The sequence below is a fragment of the Pleurodeles waltl genome, chromosome 1_1 (genome assembly GCF_031143425.1).
Source record: "Pleurodeles waltl isolate 20211129_DDA chromosome 1_1, aPleWal1.hap1.20221129, whole genome shotgun sequence".
NCBI classification, from domain to species: domain Eukaryota; kingdom Metazoa; phylum Chordata; class Amphibia; order Caudata; family Salamandridae; genus Pleurodeles; species Pleurodeles waltl.
In genome coordinates, this window is record NC_090436.1 from 1,002,288,284 (window position 1) to 1,002,310,392 (window position 22,109).

Genomic DNA, 22,109 nt, shown 5'->3' on the forward strand with positions numbered 1-22,109 from the left:
CAGTAGCTATTATCACATAAGGTTTAAGGGGGTGTGAAATTTGTGTAATTTGCTTCCTGGAAACGTATGCAAAATTCTGCATAATACCCACAAAATGCAAATCTATAATTTAGTGCTATGTTATACCACAAAATGTTTGGCTATGTTGTGTTAAAATGCAGCATGAAAAACACAATTGCCATAAACAACAGCGGTTTGCATTCTGGTTGTTCATATGTTCATGCTATAATTTTCCAGTAACTGAGACATAATTACATTATATGGGGTAATGGTGTAACTTTGGGAAGTTAGCGTATCAAGCGTGTTGCAAAATTCCTGAAATTACACAAATTACTCTGGTGTAATTTTAATATGGCCCGAGCCTAGTAATTTTACAAGATAGGGCAACACTGACATCAGTAGGAAATGAGAAGGCTCTTTCCCAATAAGTGATTACTTGTTGGAGGAGCGCTCAAAATATTCCTTCCTTTAGGCCAAAAAACACATTATGAGAATTGGTTAGGTGTTTTCTATGTGCAAAGACATTTATGGTGTCTTATATTTCATGGAGACTGTCAGGCCATGCCTCTGCTCCCCTGTGGATGAGTATCCTTTCTGCCTTTCTGAAGGAGATCTCTAAAGCTGGGGTCTTCAACCTTTTGTGCAATAAGAACTACCTATATGCAATGAAAAACATTGTTTGCTACCAATAATACTAGTGTTGTAATAGTTACCACATCAGACAAGATTGCTTTAGTGGCCACCATATTACTAGAAGTGATCATCTCGCTGTATAATAAAGGGTTGTCGGCGGTAATGTAAAAAAGTTTTTGTCAATTTTGAATGGCTCTGCATGGGTAATACATACCAGCCTAAGCTGTAATGCTCTCGGCACGAAAGTAATACATTAGCTACAAGTTTCTCCACATGATTTAGCGCCCAAAAATCTGCTGTAAATATATTTTGGAAATTCTGCCATGTTTCTCCAAACATCGGCTTCTATGTTCTGCAAATACATTTACAGTCTGTACAGCACAGTATATGGTACAGTCTTATCTTCTAATTACAATGTCATCACAAATGATCTTCATCTTATCATGAGAAGAGTCATTTATCAACCAAAGCTTGAAATGAAGCAACCTCATTTGACATTGCTCTTTGATTAAATAAATTCTCCAAGGTCTTAAACATTTCCTTGTGGGCATTACCTGCAAAAGTGATATTCCTAGAATAATTCTGATTCGTTGCTTGTCTAATAGTATGGTTACATTTTCCCAGCATTTTAAAATAATTTTGGGTTAGTTTTGGTAATTATTTCTCCATTCTATTTCCAAATTTCTTACAGTTCTCCTTTCCATTTTCAAATCTTCATTATCCTATTTGCATGTAATATTTATAGATTTCGTGTTAAGTCTGAAGGTGCAACCTAGTCAAGAGCTTATGACTCATATGTGTCCAATTTAATTTCAGGGCCTTTGCCTGCCTGCTTACTGTTAACAAACTTTACAGTGTACACAGTCTACATTCTCTGCCTGCCTATCTGGTGTTAGGCTCTTTAATTTAGGTGATGTATATTTGCTTCAGTTTCGATTTGTTTGCTTTTTTGGGTTTACATCTATTAGCATATCAGAGAGTATCAGAGAGTGATCTGCCCTTGTCAAGTTTATTCGTTTATTAACCACCACAATTTAATGCGTAGGTTTATTAACCACAACAATTTGATGACTATGGTATATTTGTGAATTTCACTACTGTATTATATATGGTGAATAAAACTCACCTGTAGAACAAGCCTCAAGGTTTCGACGTGCTTTCCTTTGCAGAGAAATGCATCATGCAGAGGTGAGCCCTCCTCCCTTTTCTTTAATGCTTAGATTTCATATTTGTCGGCAAATGATGTGAAATGAATTAAGTTTTCCTAAAGCAGTGAGATCAACAAGTCTCTCATTTTCTGCACTGCTGACAAAGCTTCCTAAATCATGCAATTTCTGTGTTACAAGTAGCTTTTAGGAAATTAAACAAACATGGCTCTACAGTCTCATAACTGAGATGTCTGACTTTCAGACTCCATCCTATGGGTGTTCTGTATCTGTAACGCTCTGGTAGCCGATCATAAACCTTTCCAGATGCTGTTCCTCCCCTCACCCTGCATAAATAGCTCACAGTTCATTAATGTTGTCAGGCTTTTCTGCATTGTCCATTGTTTACTTTGTACTTAGGGCCAGATGTAGCAAAGGGTTTTTCCCATTCTGTGTCAATGGGAAAATGTGTTCGTACATATGGCCCTTAGTTCACTAGCTTAAACGACCCGCTGGTTCTCTGCCGAAGGCATTAGTTCATTGTCACTTCAATTACATTTGTGCTAATAACTTTCAGATTTTGTGATGTAATACCTTCTCACTCAGCCAAAGGTTTCCTTTAATCCAGTGATCTGTTTTCGTATCTCTCTTACATTATCTAAATAGTAGGGTGGGCATGTAATGTTACCTAAACCAATGAAGCCAAGTGGAGTCTGGAACTTTTGCCCTGGGAACGCAGTCTAGGTTTCCCAACTTTATCATACTTCAGCTAAAAAAAGTAATCATTATTTTCCCTGCAGCTGCCCAAGGGTTGTAGAATGTCAGCCTGATGGAGTTGATGCAGAATTGTTTCCGCTTCCAAATATTGCTGGCCTTGGTCATTGGTAGCAGAGGGGAAATGCTGGAGCATTCTCCATTCTCTGCCCTCCAGATTTCAAGGCTCAATATGCTAGTATCTTCCATGCAGGGGAATCCTGACAGCCATTCCTCCATGAGGAGCAACAAAAATGTGATCAGTGGTATGGCCTGTGGTGGAGGATGGGGAGAGAAACCCTGATCTGTAGTGGGAACATTTTTCTGCTATTGTGCAAGGCTCCCTTTCATAACCCGCCTAAAAACCTTTTCTAGCTTCGTAGTTCACAACACTGACAGAGCTTTAGAAAATCTACATACTGTCACAAATGATTGTGCTTTTGCATCTTCACTCACACCTGCTAAGCACTTAGGGCCAGATGTAGGTAGCCTGCAAATTGCGACTTGCAATTTGCGAGTCCGTGCGCCTCGCAAATTGCAAGTCGCAATTTGCTATGCAGAAAGGTGTCTCAGACACCTTCTGCAACTCGCAATGGGGTCGCAAAGACCCACCTCATTAATATTAATGAGGTGGGTCGCAGTTTGCGACTCCATTGCGAGTATGGGCACTCACGGGGATGGTGGCCTGTTGGAGTCAGCAGGCCACCATGTCCGTGACTGCTTTTTAATAAAGCAGTTTTTTTTTTCCATCTGCAGCCCGTTTTCCTTAAAGGAAAACGAGCTGCACTTGGAAAAAAAAAACCGAAACCTTTAGTTTCGGTTTTTTTCAGGGTAGGTAGTGGTCCATTGGACCACTGCCTGCTCTGAAAAAATATTTTTTTTCCCATTCACAAAGGGGAAGGGGTCCCATGGGGACCCCTTCCCATTTGCGACTGGGTTACCATCCACTTCAAGTGGATGGTAACTGCGATTTCATTTGCGACTGCTTTCGCAGTCGCAAATGAAATTGAATTGCATTGTGAGTTGCAAATAGGAAGGGAACACCCCTTCCTATTTGCGAGTCGGAAATGCATTTTGCGAGTCGGATCCGACTCACAAAATGCCTTTCTGCATAGCAAAGAGGCTTTTGCGTCTCGCTAATGGCGTTTTTCGCTGTTTGCGAGGCGCAAACACTTTGCTACATCTGGCCCTTAATTCCAACTGTTTGCCCGATTCGAGCAAAAATGGGTATTTTCACCAGAAGCAGGATTACAGGAGATGCAAAATCCCTACTCTTGGGGCCACATTTATCATACTGTTGTATCGTCATTGCGCCACTCAAGGGAGCTCAAGGGAAATGCAACACTAAAATCAAATTATCAGACCACTCAAGGCCACCTTGTGTGTCCCTGAATAGCTTGATAAATCTGGAGTAACGCAATGCTGTGCAAATCGTTGCCTTGCGTTACTGTGCTGAATGAAGGCGTTCCATGGGTGGGACGGGGTATTCCTATGAATAACCCATGGAGTTTGATGCATTCCCACATTTATCATTAGTGGTAGACCCAGGAATGCATGGAAATGCTATACCACCCCAGGTGAGATGTTATAATGAAAGATTTCTTTATTTCTCCTCATTTTTCCTCTTTCTATGTCTGCTGCATTCTGCAACACACATAGAAAGAGGAAAATGCCTCTAATGATTGTTTTTATTCTGGAAGGTGTAAAGGTGTCCCTTCCTGCAAAAAAACAATTCTGCCTCTAATGCAGGCACCCTTGAACCATGACGCGAGGGGACATGCATTGGTGCAAGGCAGCCAAGTGCAAAGAAAGGACACAAATGCACTGTATAATGTTAAATAAAGTGCATTTTTGCCCTTTCATGCAGATCAGCGCACCAAGGTGGCTTGCTGCCTTGCATTGTGTGAAAATATAATAAATCTGGTTTCAAGTGCTTTTCCCTCCCACATAAATTTTCCCAGGCAAAGTCTTTCAACATTTATGTAGAGAAAAACACAAATATTCTAATTCCACACCTCTTATTAGGGAAAACATGTCATATTACTCTGTTCCAGATGAGAATAAGGAACTAATACTGCACCTGGTAACTACTGCATCAAATGGTATTGGTGTTTACTGGGTGTGGTATTACCACCCGAGAATAATGGGCAACTTCTAATAAGGCCCTAAATAGCTCACCTTTAAATACACCCTGCAAGCAGGGCTGAGAATACAAGCACTTATTGCTGTTTGGCAGCATTGTAATGTTGACTGAAAGTGTGAATTAGGTATATAAAAGAAACTGAGGCAGTTGTTTGTTTGCGTTCTTAAGTTCAGTGACAGCAGAAAGGAGGGAAATCAACCAAAGATGCTTGATCTCGTTCTCGTACTGTGTTGGATGAAGTTATCAGGGTAAGTGCATCCAGCCTTATTACCCACATTCTGTAGGGCGTTAGCCTCTAAGTACTTTTTGCCTATATCTTAAGTTCACTGACAGTGTAAAACAGGAACATAAAGTAGATAGAAATCATTGGTTTGTCTCACTACATTGTTTGAGATTAGGGAATGAGTGTAACTAGCCCTAATATCCACATACTGTTGTGTGTTAACTATTGGTTGACCTGTGCTCTTAATTGCTAGGCAGGCAATTAACATACATTAATGGCATATGCACAGGATTTTAATTGTTGTTAGCTCTCTGATAAGAGGCTTATAACTCTTAATTATGATCATCAGAATAGTTTATTTTGGAATTCAAAGAATCTGTTAAAAGATGCAAAATTACTATAGGCCTTGCACTTAGAGTCCTGATATGTATAAAAATGCTAATAGTATTTAATTTAGCAAACAGCAAAATAACAGGCCTATTTCAACTTGGAGCAAGTAGGCCATGGTGTTCTAATAAATTCAGAAACAAGAAAAGTGCATCAAGAGTGATCAGTAGAATTCCATAACCTAATCATACCTTTGTCTCATCTAAGAGACTTAGGGCCAGATGAACGAAAATGGAATTTAGCATTTCCTAAACAGCGACTACTTAGAAATCTCTGTATGAAATATCGAATTGGCAAGTAGGAAATCCGGTGTCATTTGTTGCAATCGGTTTAACATTTCCAAAATAGTGATTTCCTTTTTTGTAAATGCTAAACCAAGGATGGCTATGAGCATGATGTACCCCCAAATCAGTGGTGCACATGTAGAGCACATGTGCCCTAGGGGCATGTGTGCGCTCTATCACACTTTAAAAAAAGCTTCTTTGGGTCCTTTATTTAAATTGCCCATGGTTACCATCGACTTGTAGTCCATGGTAATTGCATTTCCTAAATGCCCAATTTGCATTTACGAAATGCTTTGTACATGTGCATAGGAATCGCAAATAGGTAATTTCTATTTGCATTTTCCTATTTAGGGGATTGCGAATTGTGTTTTCTACTGGGTAGAAATCGCAATATACCACCGCTTAAAGGGCTTTGTACTTATGAAAAGCCCATTTAGCATTTGTTTACGGCACAAAATAGTGATTCGGTCTGTTAAGAAATGCAAGATGGCTTTGTACATCTGGTCCAATTTTTTTTTTGCCATCTTATACAATGGACAAAATAAAAACAAAATCTAATTGTTTCCAATATATTATTATTACACATATAGGAGCCAGGCAAAGTTAATTCTCTAACTAGTGTCATACTAAGGTGTCTTATTAATAAAGTGGCCAGACGTGTATCGATAAATACATTTTTCAGCTGGAGTATGGGGTCCTGAAAAAAGTGGAGCCTAGGTCACCCATGCCTCGGCTCTCCCCTCATGACAGCAGTGAGCCCCAAGCTTATAAGCATTAAAGAGTCCTTCCTTGCAAATGAGTGTCTTCATATTTAAGGATTCAAATCTGGTTAATCAACCTTTGATATGATTTGAATTTGAAGGCAGTGAATTCTGTAAGTGTGGTTTTTGGAGTGCATGTGAGTTGATGATCAGTCTGTGATGTCAGTCATGGAGGTAGGCCTTTCAGCCATCCCTCTTAGTAAACTGAGATGACATATTTCATGTAGTTGGGCTATCTGGAAAGTTTTAAGTTGGTTAAATAGGAGTATGCTTGCAGAGACATTTTAAGGCATAGGCAAAGTGGGCTCTAGCACAGGGCTCCAGTTTTTCAGGGGGTCTCCAAATACCCCTGCCCTGATTACCATGGATGAATGTTAAAAATAGAGTGTTTTAAATACCATTTTCCTGTATGGTAATGTGTGGGAGTCCATTCAGACATTTTGAAGCGAAATGCTGGATTTATGCTTTTTAACACTGTGCACGTTCGTAAAAAAGTTTTTTTTATGAGAAATGGCAGTGGGTCACAGAGATTATTTGCAGTGATATTGAGCTGCTGCTATTTTACAATACTGAAAACACACATCACTATCCCTGAATTTTAGATGGAAACAAATTTAGAACTTGGACCAGTTTAACTGTGAAGTGTCAGTGACCTGGCCTTAGAGGCACGAATACGCTGAAATTGTACATCACATTGAGAAGGGTGAAAGAAAGGTGTCACAAGAGAGAATTCCAGCAATTCTGAAAATGAATCACCAATTACTCAGAAATAATTCAGCATGTTCTTGGGACTGGAGGGCCACAATCATCAGTGGATTACTAAATTTTCGATACTGGGCAAGCCTTTACAAAGACTGACACCCAAGGATATGTCAGATCCGGTACCATTGAATGACATCTGCATGCATGCCTTCTTAGAGCTGAGACAAAGTCTCTGTTGTGCCTCAGCATTGGGAATGCCTGATTACAACAAATGTTTCACCCTATTTTGCAGTGAGAGGGAGGGCTGCACTTTCTCAGTGCTAACTCAGTTACATGGGAATACATATAGACCTGTTGTCTATTCTTCAGCCACACTTGACCGAGTAGCTGCTGTATTACCTGGCTTCCTTAAAACTGCTGCATCAATTGGTGTTAGCACTGAGCAGTATGAAAGCATTGTTATGGGTTATCCTTTGAATGTTTTTTACCCACTCTGTAGAGATTTTGTTAACTCTCACCAAAGCACAACACCTCACAAGCAGTTGATTGCTGCAGTATGAGCAAGTCATTCTTGCAGGATCCACTGTAATACTTAAGAGATGTACAAAATTGAATCCTGCAAACTTATTGTCTGTACCTGTAAATTATGGAAATACTGAAAATTAAGTTGAGCATGACTGTCTAGATGTCACTGAACTATGGAAGCCAAGACCGGACATACAAAAAGTGCCACTTCCTGAATCAGAATATGTAATGTTTGTTAATGGCTCCTGTCTAAGAAACCATGAAGAAAACCTGAGAGATGCCTATGCAGTTTGTACTATCTTAGTGTGGTTGAGGTTTTCGAGCTTCAAAGAGTATTTTCAACACAAGTTGCTGTTTTGATTGCCTTTATGAGAGCATGCTGTGTTTCATATCAGTTGAGGATGACCATTTTCACTGATAGTCAATATGGCTTTGGTGTTGTCCATGACTTCAGACAGTTATAGTCACAGTGGAGGTTTATGACTGCCTCTGGCTCATCAGTCTGCAGTGGAAAAAGGGTGTACAATTTAATGAATGGATTACAGCTGCCTGTCCAGTTTGAGTAGTGAAGTGGTCTTTTTACCACAATGGAAATTACTCTAAATATTGGAAATTACTACATGGATGAAGTTGCCATATATTGTTTCTTAAATGCTTATGCTTTCAGTGATGAATATCAAAATGAGGGAACAGATGAGATCAATTGCAATCTATTGTTAGTGACAGCAGATACATAAGAGGAAGTCAACAGATTGCAGGAAGGAGTGTCATAAGCAGCACAGCAGGGTGTGTCAAAAGAGATGAGGATAACATTTGCATTTCAAATGATGGAAGGCCTTGTTGCAAGACAGTTTGTTGCCCCCTATGGAAAGGTTTACCATGGTCCAGCTCATGCAGGACAAGTTGCAACAGTGAGATTGTTTCAACAGACATGGTTCAATCCCAGGTTTACACTGATAGATGCAGCATTGTGTCACAGATGAGTTACTTGTCAACAGATGAATGTAGGCAAACAAACTGCAATAACACTGAGTCACACAGGGAGGTCAGGAGGTCCCTTCAACAGAATTCACTTAGATTTCATTGAGTTACTTGTGTACAATGGGTTGAGATACGTCCTAGTCGTCATATGCATTTTCTCGCTTTGGATCGAGGCTTACCCAACTAGGTGAAATGACAGTTTCACAGTGGCAAAATTACTGTTAAGTAAGTTCATTCCATGTTCGAGTTCCCAATTGAGGAACTAATTTCAATAATGAGGTCCTAAAATATATCTGTGTGCCGCATTGTAAGTGGAGTGGGTTTTAGCTAACGATCGTCGGCTTCAGGCGTGGTGGAATAGATCAATGGTATGTTGAAATCCAGATTGGCTAAAGTGTGTGTTTCCACTTCTTTGAAATGGCCTGATGCATTGCCCCTTCTGTTGATGAGTCTTCTCAGTACTCCAGATAGGAGAATAGTGCTGCCGCCAAATGAGATCGTTATGGGCAGAGCAATGAGATTGCCAGCTGTACCTGCAACTGCGCGTGTGAACATTACAGATCATATGGTTCTTGATTACTGCAAAGGGCTAGCTGATGTAGTTCATTCTGTGTCCCACCAGGTTGAAGCAGCTACAGTTCAGCTACAACAAGAGCAGTCCTATCATCTCAGTCCCACAACTGGGTTATAGTGAAGAAGCATGTGTATCAGACGAGCTTGGAGCCTTGGTGGAAAGGAACTTCTTAGGTGACCTTGGTTACAATGACTGCTGTGAAATGTGGAGGTCTCCCCAATTGGGCGAATGCAGCTCATACTCACCAAGTCCAGTGTCCCCGTGATGATATGGAAGCATCTGTCCCAGAAGGGCTGGGTACAGTGAGACAAAGAGAGCAGGTTAGTCAAGCTGTTGGGGATGAGCAAACTACTCGGACAATCCATGTTTGGTCAAAGGGGGGGTCTGAGTGAGTTAACAGGTGAAGTCAGTACAGAAGGTTCACACCCAGAGGTGTTGACGGCATCAAACTCAGATCCTGGTGAAGGACGTAGTGATATAGCAAAGTGAGTACGGATGCAGAGTTCAGATAATCAGTAAAGTCTGAGCACGCATCTGTTGGAGGGAGTTGGGTAAAAGGCATCTGATCATGTGAAAGTCTGATTTAATGGGTAATCTTGTGACACCTTCTGTATGAATTAGAACACTTTCAATATTACTGTTCAAATGATGGTTTAGTCTTTTCAGAAGTTCCTATCCTCAAACATTTGTGTAAAAACCTTACAGCAAAGAACATAGGCACAGCTGAAGGATTCTTTAAACTCACTATGACATTGGATACAGTTTATGCTCACTGAAACAATCTGACATGTAATCTAGAGCAGAGAAAGTTAAAGTTGAACATAGAGGGAAAAGAGAAGAAGTTGAACATTTAACTTTAGTAAATCAAGCTGCCTTTTCACTAGATTGGAGACATAACAGAAAATTGAGCATGTCTAGAGAGAGATCTACAAGTGACACACGATTCATGGGAAAAAGAGAGTGTGACCACATATTTAATCTTAAAAACATTTGGGCCAATTGGGTTGAGATCCTGCTTTGCCTGGAGTTTATTTCATTTGTGGGGATTATGGATGTTTTAGGTTGCACAAGGGCTGGTATGGTACATGCTACTTAGGTATAGTTTTTCCAAAGACTTTTCATGTGGAACATTTTAATGATCCTGTGTGGGAAGCAAACAGTTGAATAAAAAGAGGTGGCAGCGGTTCCGAAATTGTAGGAGATATATTTGGGGCATTTATTCCATCTGTGGTAGTGATTTTGAATGACATCAAGATAAGGAAGTTGTGTATTATTGTAAATAAGTTCTCCACTAGTTCAACAGGTGCCTTATTGTTGTAGGAACTGAGATGGTGCAATAAAAGCAATGGTTTTGCAAAACAGACTTGTATTAAACATCCTTCTCATGAAGGAGGGTGGAGTCTGCTAGATGTTAAAAGTTCAACAATGTTGCACTTGCATCCCTGATAAAAGTAAGGAACTGAAAAAAACATTAAGAACATTACTTACTTGAAAGAAGATTTAAAAGAGCTAGAAGTGGCAAGTGCATAGGAAGCTTTTTGGGAAATGAATTGTCAGCTGTTGGAAAATGGTTTGGAGATCTAGGGAGTGGCACTGTTTGAAGCATCTTGAGACCACTGATGATAATTGCTCTGTGTGAATTATTTTATTTGGACTTTACAAATGATGCAAGAGAGTACAGATGAAGAGAAGAGAAAAGGGGAGTAGAGCAGAAATAGAACTCAAAACTAGATGAAGCAGAAGAGCTCTATGCACCTTTGCATGCAGAAATCTGTTTGGAAGCACAAAGCTCTGAATGTTATTTCCCTTCTTCTAGAGTGTATGAGAAAGCTAATTAACATATTAAAAATGTGTTTGCCATTTTTTGTAGCTGCTAACACTGTATGCCCCTAAGGTTTTGCTGTAAAAAAAAGAAAAACAGTGTACAATAGTTGTCATCTGTGTTGCTTGTTAGTCTCTTGTATCTTTCCTTAGCTTATAAAGTGTAATGTTTTTCAGGACAAAGTCTGCAGCGTGCTATAGCTAAATGAAATGTTTTATTTTCTTATTTGAAGCTTACTTTCAGCATGATACATGCAGGAGGAACATGTGCAAAGAAATTAATAAACTATTGCATTTTAAAGTCATTATTTTCTTCTGGTGGAAAGATTACATTGCTAATAAATCATTGCACTGAAAACCATGGTATAATTATATTTTAAAGATGCAGGGGTGCCACATAAAGCGGGAGAAATCATTTTTATTTTTATCTAAAATCTTGGTTCCGTTGTTGACAGAATGTTAATGTATTTAAACATATCGGGCCCAATTCACAAAGGTAAACTTAAGCCAAAAGTCTAAGTTTAGATGTAAAGTTGAACTTTACTCACAGTAAACTTAGACTTTTGGTTTAAGTTTAGACTTTTGGTCTAAAGTTAGTTTTTCAATCTACGTTTACCTCTGTGAATCAGACCCTTAATGTTCTGTAATACATGAATCTTGTGTATTGTTCAAAACACTACACAATGACTCAAATGTATGGTCAGCTAGTTGATTTTGGGGTAATCTTGATAGTTTTCTGCTTGGAGGTCATTTACACACTTTTATTTACTTGGCTCAGTCGCTCATTTAACCTATTTTAGTTTATTTCCAGGCAGACCTGACATGCACATATTTTTAGGGGCTCTGTAAGCACACTTTGATCTTGTAGTGCACCACACTCTGGGGGTGATTCTGACCGCGGCGGACGGCGGTCGCCGCCCGCCAAGCGGTTCCCGCCGAAAGACCGATCCGCGGTCAAAAGACCGCGGCGGTCATTCTGGCTTTCCCACTGGGCCGGCGGGCGACCGCCGAAAGTCCGCCCGCCAGCCCAGCGGGAAACACCCTTCCCACGAGGACGCCGGCTCAGAATGGAGCCGGCGGAGTGGGAAGGTGCGACGGGTGCAGTTGCACCCGTCGCGAATTTCAGTGCCTGCAAAGCAGACACTGAAATACTTCGTGGGGCCCTCTTATGGGGGCCCCTGCAGTGCCCATGCCATTGGCATGGGCACTGCAGGGGCCCCCAGGGGCCCCGCGGCACCCCCTACCGCCATCCTGTTCCTGGCGGGAGAACCGCCAGGAACCGGATGGCGGTAGGGGGTGTCAGAATCCCCATGGCGGCGGAGCGCGCTCCGCCGCCATGGAGGATTCTCAAGGGCAGCGGGAAGTCGGCGGTACACCGCCGACTTTCCGTTTCTGGCCGCGGCTGAACCGCCGTGGTCAGAATGCCCAGCGGTGCACCGCCAGCCTGTTGGCGGTGCTATCGCCGACCTCCGCAATGGCGGTAATTACCGCCAGGGTCAGAATGACCCCCTCTGTGCTTGATAGTAATTTTTTGGCTATTTGAATATGTATGTTTAATATGTCTTACTTATTGTTTTCTAAGCAATATATGTCCTTTGAGCATAAAATATATTCAGTGATTTGTACTATTTTTGATGGTTACATTACTGCTATAGTGCCAATTATATTTACTAAATAAATATATTACTGAAAATACCATGTAAGAGCCTTGTTTGGAATTTTTCATGACAAAGTTCCTAAATCCACTTTGTTTCCCCTGATTCCGCAGGTCGAACCTTTATAATAGAAGAAAAGCATCATCTGCTTTGGGATCAACTTGGGACACCCTTGTAATACCGGACTGGATATTAATGAAACCGAGTGTGCCCATCTGTGGTTTTTCTTATGCACCATTTTGTTTTTGCTTCATTAGTTCCAGTAAATGTTTGCTTTTGTGCACAGTTGTCAAGTTTGATGTTTCTTCCAGGCCGGTTCTAGTTCCACCACTCTTTCACATGTTGATGCATCACAAAAAATTACATTCAGTTATACTTCATATGCTATGATCTTAGAAAGCAGACAGTTAATTTCCTTACTTTTCTACATATATGGCTGGGTCCTCCTTGTAGCCTTTGCAGACTTCTTCTGGCTCCGGTTTTTCGTAGGGCGACAGTGTATCTAGATTTGTGATTTTATGTGATAGAAAGCAAACATTTCTGTCCGGGTCGAGCTTAGTGCAGCATTCCGTATGCGCCGGATACATCTCAGGATCTGGAAGGGTTTTACACATTACATCAAGCGCAACTGTAATCTGTGAGGAAATGCAATGTAAACAGTTTACACGCCTTCCATTCTCGAAACGCCTTTCAGAATTGTACTTTAATATGCACAACATTCTGTATGGTCAAACACGAACTATGCAGTAGATATTTAAAGGTTAAAATCTAGTTAAGCATACTCATTGGGCATATAAGTGTAAGGACATGTACCACTTACCACAACTCTGATACGACAGTCCACATCAGAAAAAAAGCCACACGACGTCTAAACAGCCCCACTTACTTGTCCTAATGGTTACCTTCGGTGCACGGGCACAGCTATTAATGGTGCAATAGGTTCAGTAGCACGGGGATAATAGGCCTGAATAGTCCACTTAAACCCACTTACTGCTGTATTTCACTGGCCATACAGCAGTCAGACAGGCTGTTTTTTACTACGTGCGCAAGGGTCCTTGACCCCCTCGCTAAGCCGCAGCTTCAGTGGCAGCTGTGAGGTCAGCTACCATGGTAGAAAAGGCAGAGTGAAAAGGAAGAGCAGGGACCCAGCCATCATGGCAGTGACCAAGACAGACAACAACAGGAGGCTTGCACCAACAATGCAGAACTCCAAATAATTTGTCACTGTCTACGACCACTATATCTTTCCAGGAAAAAGAAAAGAGGGGTTGCTTTGTGTAGGGGAGGAGCCAGGATGAGCATTCAGGTCCAACCACCAATGGATGAGGAAGTCCACCCAGGGTTGGACTTTCATAAAAGGAGTAGGGGGTCGGAGGACTAGTCCTATATGACTTCCAACCTTAGAACAGTCAGGAGTAGTTGGCTTTTGTGAGAATGGATTTCTTATTCCCTCATTTTCTTCTACAAAACGATTCACAGGGCACATATGCAATCTCTTAAAAAGAGACAAGGAACTGGATTTAGAACAATTGCAGACAAGTGTGAAGTAATACCTGGAATGGATTTAGACCAATTGCCCATAGCGTTATACAGTAATACCTGGATTGCAATTGGGTCACTTTTTATGTTACCCACACTGGATTAATATCCTTGATGAGAGAAAGTAAATACCAAAACTCAACTGTATACAGACCATCAATAAAACATAGTAGGAGTGAAGACCTAAAGAGGATACTGTAGTTCCTGTAGCCTTCCTAAACTAAAATATTAACATAAATAATAATCGTACAGAAGCCTGTTAAAAAATGCTAAGGGGGAGATTTTAAAAGCAACCCCTGTGATCATCTACCGCATACATATAAAGCATTTTTTCCTAACCTCTAATTTGGAGATACCTAGGGCCATATTTATACTTTTTGACGCACAACTGCGCCAACACAGTTGTGCGTCAAAAATTTTAACGCCGGCTAACGCCATTCCAAAGCGCCATGCGGGTGCCTTATTTATGGAATGACGTTAGCCGGTGCAGCTGACTGGTGTGCGTCAAAAAAAAAGACTCACACCAGGCAGCGCCGGCTTAGGGGAAAATGGAGCTTGGGCGTCAAAATATGGGGCAAGTCAGGTCTGAGGCAAAATTCTTGCCTCAACCCGATTTGCGCAATTTTTTTTTTACGCCCAAACGCCATTGACATGACTCCTGTATAGCAAAGACAGGAGTCATGCCCCCTTGCCCAATGGCCATGCCCAGGGGACTTATGTCCCCTGGGCATGGTCATTGGGCATAGTGGCATATAGGGGGGCACAAATCAGGCCCCGCTATGCCACAAAAAAATAACGGAAAAAAATACTTACCTGAACTTACCTTAAGTTCCCTGGGGTGGGTCCCTCCATCCTTGGGCGTCCTCCTGGGGTGGGCAACGGTGGCAGGGGGTGTCCCTGGGGGCAAGGGAGGGCACCTCTGGGCTCCTTCCGTGCCCCCACAGGTCCCTTAACGCCTGCCCTGAGCAGTAGTTAAAAAATGACGCAAAAGCGGCTGGACGTCATTTTTTAATGCCCGCCCACTCCCGTGTGTCATTTTTGCACGGGAGTTTAAATAAGGCACACATGCCTTAGAGTCATTTTTTAGACGGGAACGCCTACCCTGCATATAATTAACGCAAGGTAGGTGTCCACGCTAAAAAATGACGCAAACTCCAAGATCTTTGGCGCTAGACGGGTCTAACGCCAAAGTACAAATATGGAGTTAGCTTTGCGTCGGATTTGCGTAAAAAAAACCCGACGCAAATCCGGCGCAAACAGAGTATAAATATGGCCCTTGGTCTTTCTCTCATCACTCATATATGTAGGCTTCACATTTAACGCTTGCATAAAAGTGGGTCATTAGCTGGGAAAGATATGAGTCCTTCTCAAGTAATAAGCCTACAAACGTCTGTCTACTGGGAACCAAGGACCCTGTTGTAGAACTAGAATCTCTCAGGGTAGAACAGCAAAGTGGTTCAAAACATACTCAAAGAAGGTGGTGCATCTAGTAACCCAGCCCTCAGGCATGCTTCAAATACCAACTACAAAATCATCGTCAGGCAGTGCTTTTACTTATAAAAAAGGAAACAAACTTTATAACACTACTCAGTAATACACATTTATTTATGACAGCAGGAGCAAATACCTATAGTAACACCATTTTAACAGTTCACACCAGTAGGGAGATCTGAACCCTAAACCACAACACTTCACACCTATACTATGTTTTTATTAAAAAGTAGGTTTACTGTTTTGTCAGGGTGCCACCACATTAAATATATCATAATAAACTAATGCAACACCTTTGTGTTATCATCTTGAGATGACATTCATTAGGGCATGTAAGGATTCACTGTTGAACTTGTGAATGTCAATCAGGTCTTGCAAAACGATTTTATGTGATTTCATAGAAAAACATTTTTGCGGAATACCATAAATGAGAAACCTTTTCACCTAAACTGTTTACTGGAAATTTTGAGGATGAATGGGCATTTACCTTTTCATAGAAGCCAATTCTTAGAATGTCCTTTTTCAGATTTTGCATTCTTATTAAGGTGTAAATGTAATGACTGTAGGTCTTACTGCAAGAAACATTTTTGTCTCAGGTATTTATTTCCGAGCCTTCCAGAAGGAACATTTTTGTTGACTTACATTTTTTACATTATCAGGCAGTTACTTGGGATGCTTTTAATTCACCTATACCACACCATCACTAAACACAATTCATTCATGACCCTCTCACAACCCATAAACACCTTCCATCCCAGCCACATAAAAATACTCACCACCCCTAAATTGCACACATCCTCAACCTTAAATTTCACCCATCTCTGCACCCTAAAAACCTCTCATTACACCTAAACTATACACATCCCTGACCCCTAAACTCTATTCATTCCTAAATCCTAATCTCCTTTCCATCCATCTCTGAACCCTAAAATCCTTCTCAATCACTACACTCTACACATTCCTGATCCATAAAACCCATTTTTTACACCCTGAACCATTAAAACCTCTCACCGCCCCTAAACTCTGCCCATCCCTGAATCTTAAAAAATCCCTCACTAGTCCTAAACACCACCCATTCCAGATCTCTAATAAACTCTCACCATCCCTAAACTCCACACATCTCGAATCCCTAAAAAAGCATTTCTGTTTCTAAACTCTACCCATCCCTGAACCCTAAAAAACCCTCACCACTCCACCTTCCACCTAATCCTGTACCCTAAAACTCTTTTGGTCAATAACCTCCACCCGTCTCTGACCCCTAAACCCTTCAGTACCCCTAAACTCCACGCATTTCTGACCCTTAAAAACCCTTCACCCTAATTCTCCCTAATTTTGGATTTCTCCTTAAAATTGTATTCCTTTAAACTGTTTCCTGTAATTTCTGATTTATTTGTAGTTTTTTAAAATTGCCTTTCCATGGAATTGGTTTTTCATGATTTGGTTTCCCCCCAAGTGGTTTCTCAGTTTGCATTTTTCCCTTAATTCTCATATACTTCATTTCAAAACTGTAGAGTGACCTTCATTGAGACATACATTAACTCACATTTAACTTTGTAGTTGGCAAGAAAGCATGTTCATAATTTTCTTTAGAATCTGAAACAATTTATTCCAACTTTGTCATTGTGAATAAAGCATTTAATTTTTTTTCATAGATCTTTTTTCTACTTTGTACCATACTTTACTGGTGTGGCCGGTAAAATAGCAGTTATCTCCCAGCAAGTGAAGGCCATTGCTGACTTGCCTGATGTAACCTCCTTGCCTTTCAATGGTAGTTGTGAACAGGAAACAACAGTGCATTCCAAAATGCTTTCCCTTTATAGGATGGGCCTTCTGACACTGTCACCCCAATGGTCAACTGGCAAATTGGTAATGGCAAAGTTTTTCTGATGGTAGAACCAGTCGACACTCCACTGTCAATGTGTCGATTTTTTCCACGCAGAAAGGCTTTGTGTCGAATTCTGGTGCGCAGGCTTGAATCCTTTTTGCGATGCGAGGTCTTTTGACGCCTAGGGACGATGCGTGGAAATCCTGGGTGTGCGCGACAAAGTCACAACTGTTGTGTTGATCCAGTGGGTGATGCGGTAGAATTTCTGTTGCACGGCTAACGATGCGTCAATTTCTCTTGCAGGAAGTGGGGCTGTGTCATTCTGGCTTGGCGAGGCGTCAATTCGGTGGGCTGTGTGTCGAAGTTCCAGTTCGCAACATTGGTGCTGCGTCGATTTCAACTCGGGGAGCCGGGCTGTGTCGTTCCGGTTCAGCGATGCAGTGATTTTCTCACTGCTGGACAGGATGGGCATCGATTCCGGCAGACTGTGCATCGATTTTCTCCGCACAAGGAGTTTTCTTGCAGAGATAAAGGTAGTCATTACAACCCTGGCGGACGGTGTTAAAGCGGCGGCAAGAAAACATTTTGGAATTACGACCGTGGCGGAAACCGCCAACAAAGACAGCCACTTTAACACTCCGACCGCCACGGCGGTACAGACAAACAGCGCGGCGGTCACCGCCAAAAGACAGGCGGGAGACAATGTACCGCCCACACTATTATGACAGGCCAATCCGCCACCTTTTCCGCGGCGGATTCACCACGGATAAAAACACGGCGGAAACAGGCATTTCAAAGGAAAAACGCTCACCTCTACACACTCCACGAGGAAGGACGACACCATGGAGCCGGAACTTCATATTCTCCCTGCGCTAGTCTTCCTGAAGCACCAACGCCGGCGGCGAAGACCACGGTGAGTACTGCACCTACAACATAGGGGAGGGGGGAGGCAAAAACAGTGACACACACACGCAACACCCCAACCCCCACCCCCACCCTCACCCACTACAACACACACACCAATGCATATCTATACATTACAGTAACACCCCCCAACCCCCCCCAGAAGAATGCAAAGACAAAAGGAAATGAGTGTAACTATTGTAATATATTTAAAAAATCAGTAAGTAAAAACAAAATATATATATATATATATATATATATATACATATATATATATATATATATATACACTATAGACAAAATATACACCACGATTAGTAGTCCAGGTAGTCCAGGTATTGCACCATTCATAGTCTGTGGACCACTGGGCCCAAAATGCATGGGCGAGGCCCACACAAGATACCCGAACATGACAGAGAGAACACTGCAGGGGCATCAGATAGAAATACAACAGGCACCTCAGGGGGAAGGAAAGGGGGGCACCTCAGCCGGATGAGTGCACAACGCCAGATCCACGAGGGGGCTCCATGCTCCATGCTCATTGATGTATCCTGGGGAGTGCAAAGCCACAGTCTCTCAAGTCTCTCCAGTGGGTGGTTTGCCCACTGCTCAATCCTGGGGAGTGCAAAGCCACAGTCTCTCAAGTTCCTACAGTGGGTGGATTGCCCGCTGTACCATCCTGGGGAGTGCAAAGCCACAGTCTCTCAAGTCTCTACAGTGGGTAGTTTGGCCACTGCTCAATCCTGGGGAGTGCAAAGCCACAGGTGGTCATTCCGACCCTGGCGGTAAAAACCGCCAGGGCCGGGGACCACGGAAGCACCGCCAACAGCCTGGCAGTGCTTCCAGGGCCATTCTGACCGCGGCGGTAAAGCCACGGTCAGAAAAGGGGATCCGGCGGTTTCCCGACGGATTTCCCCTGGCCCGGAGAATCCTCCGCCACCATGGGGATTCCGACCCCCTTCCCGCCAGCCTGTTCCTGGCGGTAAAACCCGCCAGGAACAGGATGGCGGGAACGGGTGTCGTGGGGCCCCTGGGGGCCCCTGCACTGCCCATGCCACTGGCATGGGCAGTGCAGGGGCCCCCTAACAGGGCCCCACCATGATTTTCACTGTCTGCTTTGCAGACAGTGAAAATCACGACGGGTGCTACTGCACCCGTCGCACCCCTGCAACTCCGCCGGCTCCATTCGGAGCCGGCTTCCTCGTTGCGGGGTCTTTCCCGCTGGGCCGGCGGGTGCTCCTTTGGCGGGCGCCCGCTGGCCCAGCGGGAAAGCCAGAATGGCCGCCGCGGTCTTTTGGCGGTTTCCGCTTGGCGGGCGGTGCCCGCCGCCCACCAAGGTCGGAATCAGGCCCACAGTCTCCCGAATCTCTACAGTGGGTGGGTTGCCCACTGTTCAATCCTGGGGAGTGCAAAGCCACAGTCTCTCTAGTTCCTACAGTGGGTGGATTGCCCACTGTACCATCCTGGGGAGTGCAAAGCCACAGTCTCTCAAGTGGATGCATGTTTTCACTGGTTCTGGAGGGGGACTTGTGCCCAGAGTGCTTCATCCGGTGCAGGACAGAGGTAGTGGATGCTGTTCTCCACTGCTTCTGGAGGGGGACTGGTGCCCAGAGTGCTTCATTCTGTGCAGGACTCAGGTAGTGGATGCTGTTCTCCACTGGTTCTGGAGGGGGACTGGTGCCCAGAGTGCTTCATCCTGTGCAGGACAGAGGTAGTGGATGCTGTTCTCCACTGGTTCTGGAGGGGGACTGGTGCCCAGAGGGCTTCATCCTGTGCAGGACTGAGGTAGTGGATGCAGTTCTCCACTGGTTCTGGAGAGGGACTGGTGCCCAGAGTGCTTCATCCTGTGCAAGACAGAGGTAGTGGATGCTGTTCTCCACTGGTTCTGGAGGGGGACTGGTGCCCAGAGTGCTTCATCCTGTGCAAGACAGAGGTAGTGGATGCTGTTCTCCACTGGTTCTGGAGGGGGACTGGTGCCCAGAGTGCATCACCCGTGACGGTCCCAGTTGCGTTACTGCCCCTGCCGCTCATGGGCTAGCGGTCCTTGAGTTAGCGGGCCTTGCCCTGTTCAGCAGTGCTTGCCTTGGCGGTCTCTGCCCTGTTCAGAGGTGCTTGCTCTGTTCGGAGGTGTTTGCCTTGGCGGTCTCTGCCCTGTTTAGCGGTGCTTGCCCTGTTCAGCGGTGCTTGCCTTTGCTGTCTTTGCCCTGTTCAGCGGTGCTTGCCCTGATCAGCGGTGCTAGCCTTGGCGGTCTCTGCCCTGTTCAGCGGTGCTTGCCCTGTTCAGCGGTGCTTGCCCTGGCGGTCTGTCATTGGCCAGCTGGGCAGTGGCTGGCGGTCCTTCATTGGTCTGATGGGCTGTGGCTGGCGGGGGCCTCCTGGGCAGCGACGATGGGGCTGGCGGTGGCCTCCTGGGCAGCGACGATGGGGCTGGCGGCGGCTTCCTGGGCAGCGACGATGGGGCTGGCGGGGCCCTCCTGGCCAGCGGGGATGATGGCGGTCTTCTCCGCCGTGCTGCTCCTCCCAGACTTTGCAGGTTTCTTCTGCCCCTTCCCCACCTTGGGAGGAGTCACAGCTGAGTCCACACTCCCCCCGGGACCCCTGGGAGCGGCTTGGCTGGCTGGAGTCTTCCCCCTCTCCCGCTGGGCACTGGCCAACTTCTGGTGCTTCACAGGGGGGGAACTGGCTGTGCTGTGGCTCTGTGACAGACTGGCTGGCCTGGTGGCCGGTGCACTCCACATACCCGTGACAACAGGCACCACTGGTCCCGGAGATTTTGTGGCTGAGGTGCTAGTACGAGACCTATGAGTTGGACGGGGGTGGTGGGAAATAGGTTAAGAGTGGACAGGAAAAGTTGTTTGGAGACACTGGGACAGGTAGCTGGAGGGGGTTTGGGAGTGGAGGAAGAAGTGGTGGTTGTAGGAGGTGTACGTTTTGTGGCTTTGGGTGCAGGTGCATGCGCTGGAGGCTGTTGTGAGGTGGATGTATGTTGAGTGGGTGTGTGCCTGCGTTTGTGTATCTTCGGAGGGGGCGTCACATACACACTGGGAGAGGACACAGGGGATGTGTAAATGGTAGTGGGGGTGGTGAGTGCACGTGAGCGGGGTGTGGTGATGGGTATGCTGGTGCGGGACATAGTGGCTGTAGTGGTAGTGCATGCAGGTGTGAGTGTGGACGACACTGGGAGGGAGGAGGGAGACGAGGAGCAGGGGGACACAGTGGAGGCAGTGGATGTTGGTGTGTCTGTATGTGTGTGATGCTTGAGTGAGTGCCTGTGGGATGTGTGGTGCTTATGTTTGCCTGAGCTTCCCTTGTGTGGTGAGGTGTATGCAGGCTGGTCTCATTGTGTTCTTGGGAGAGGCAGGGGTACAGGGGATTGGGTCTGGGTGGAGGGAGTTGGAGGGGGGAGGCTAGACACAGGGGCAATGGCTGTCATCAGTGCTGAGGCCAGAGTTTGAAAGGTTTGATGAAAGGCAGCCTGACCAGAACGAATGCCCTCCAGGAGTGCATTGGTTTGTTGCAACTCCCTTTCTACACCCTGGATGGCATTCAAATGGTAGACTGCCCAACAGTGAGGGACCTGAGGAGGTCAATGGCCTCCTCACTGAGGGCAGCAGAGGTGACAGGGGCAGGGGCTGAGGTGCCTGGGGCGGAGGTGATGCCCACCCTCCTGGGTGAGCGGGCACGGGGCGAAGGCTGAGGGGCTGTTGGGAGGGCGGTGCTGGTTGGGGGGGTTGCGGCTGTACCTGTAGAAGTGGGGGGCACAG

At 44.5% G+C, this 22,109-nt stretch overlaps 1 protein-coding gene across 2 annotated transcripts in view; it reads right to left on the reverse strand.

The window, feature by feature from the left end:
• LOC138291226 (albumin-like) overlaps positions 1–22,109 on the reverse strand; it is a 447,949-nt gene that overhangs the window by 296,811 nt on the left and 129,029 nt on the right. For both annotated transcript variants that reach the window (XM_069230303.1, XM_069230304.1), the window contains exon 4: positions 13,008–13,222. In XM_069230303.1, coding sequence (XP_069086404.1) covers positions 13,008–13,222 — 215 coding nt within the window. The remainder of the gene's footprint in view (positions 1–13,007; positions 13,223–22,109) is intronic.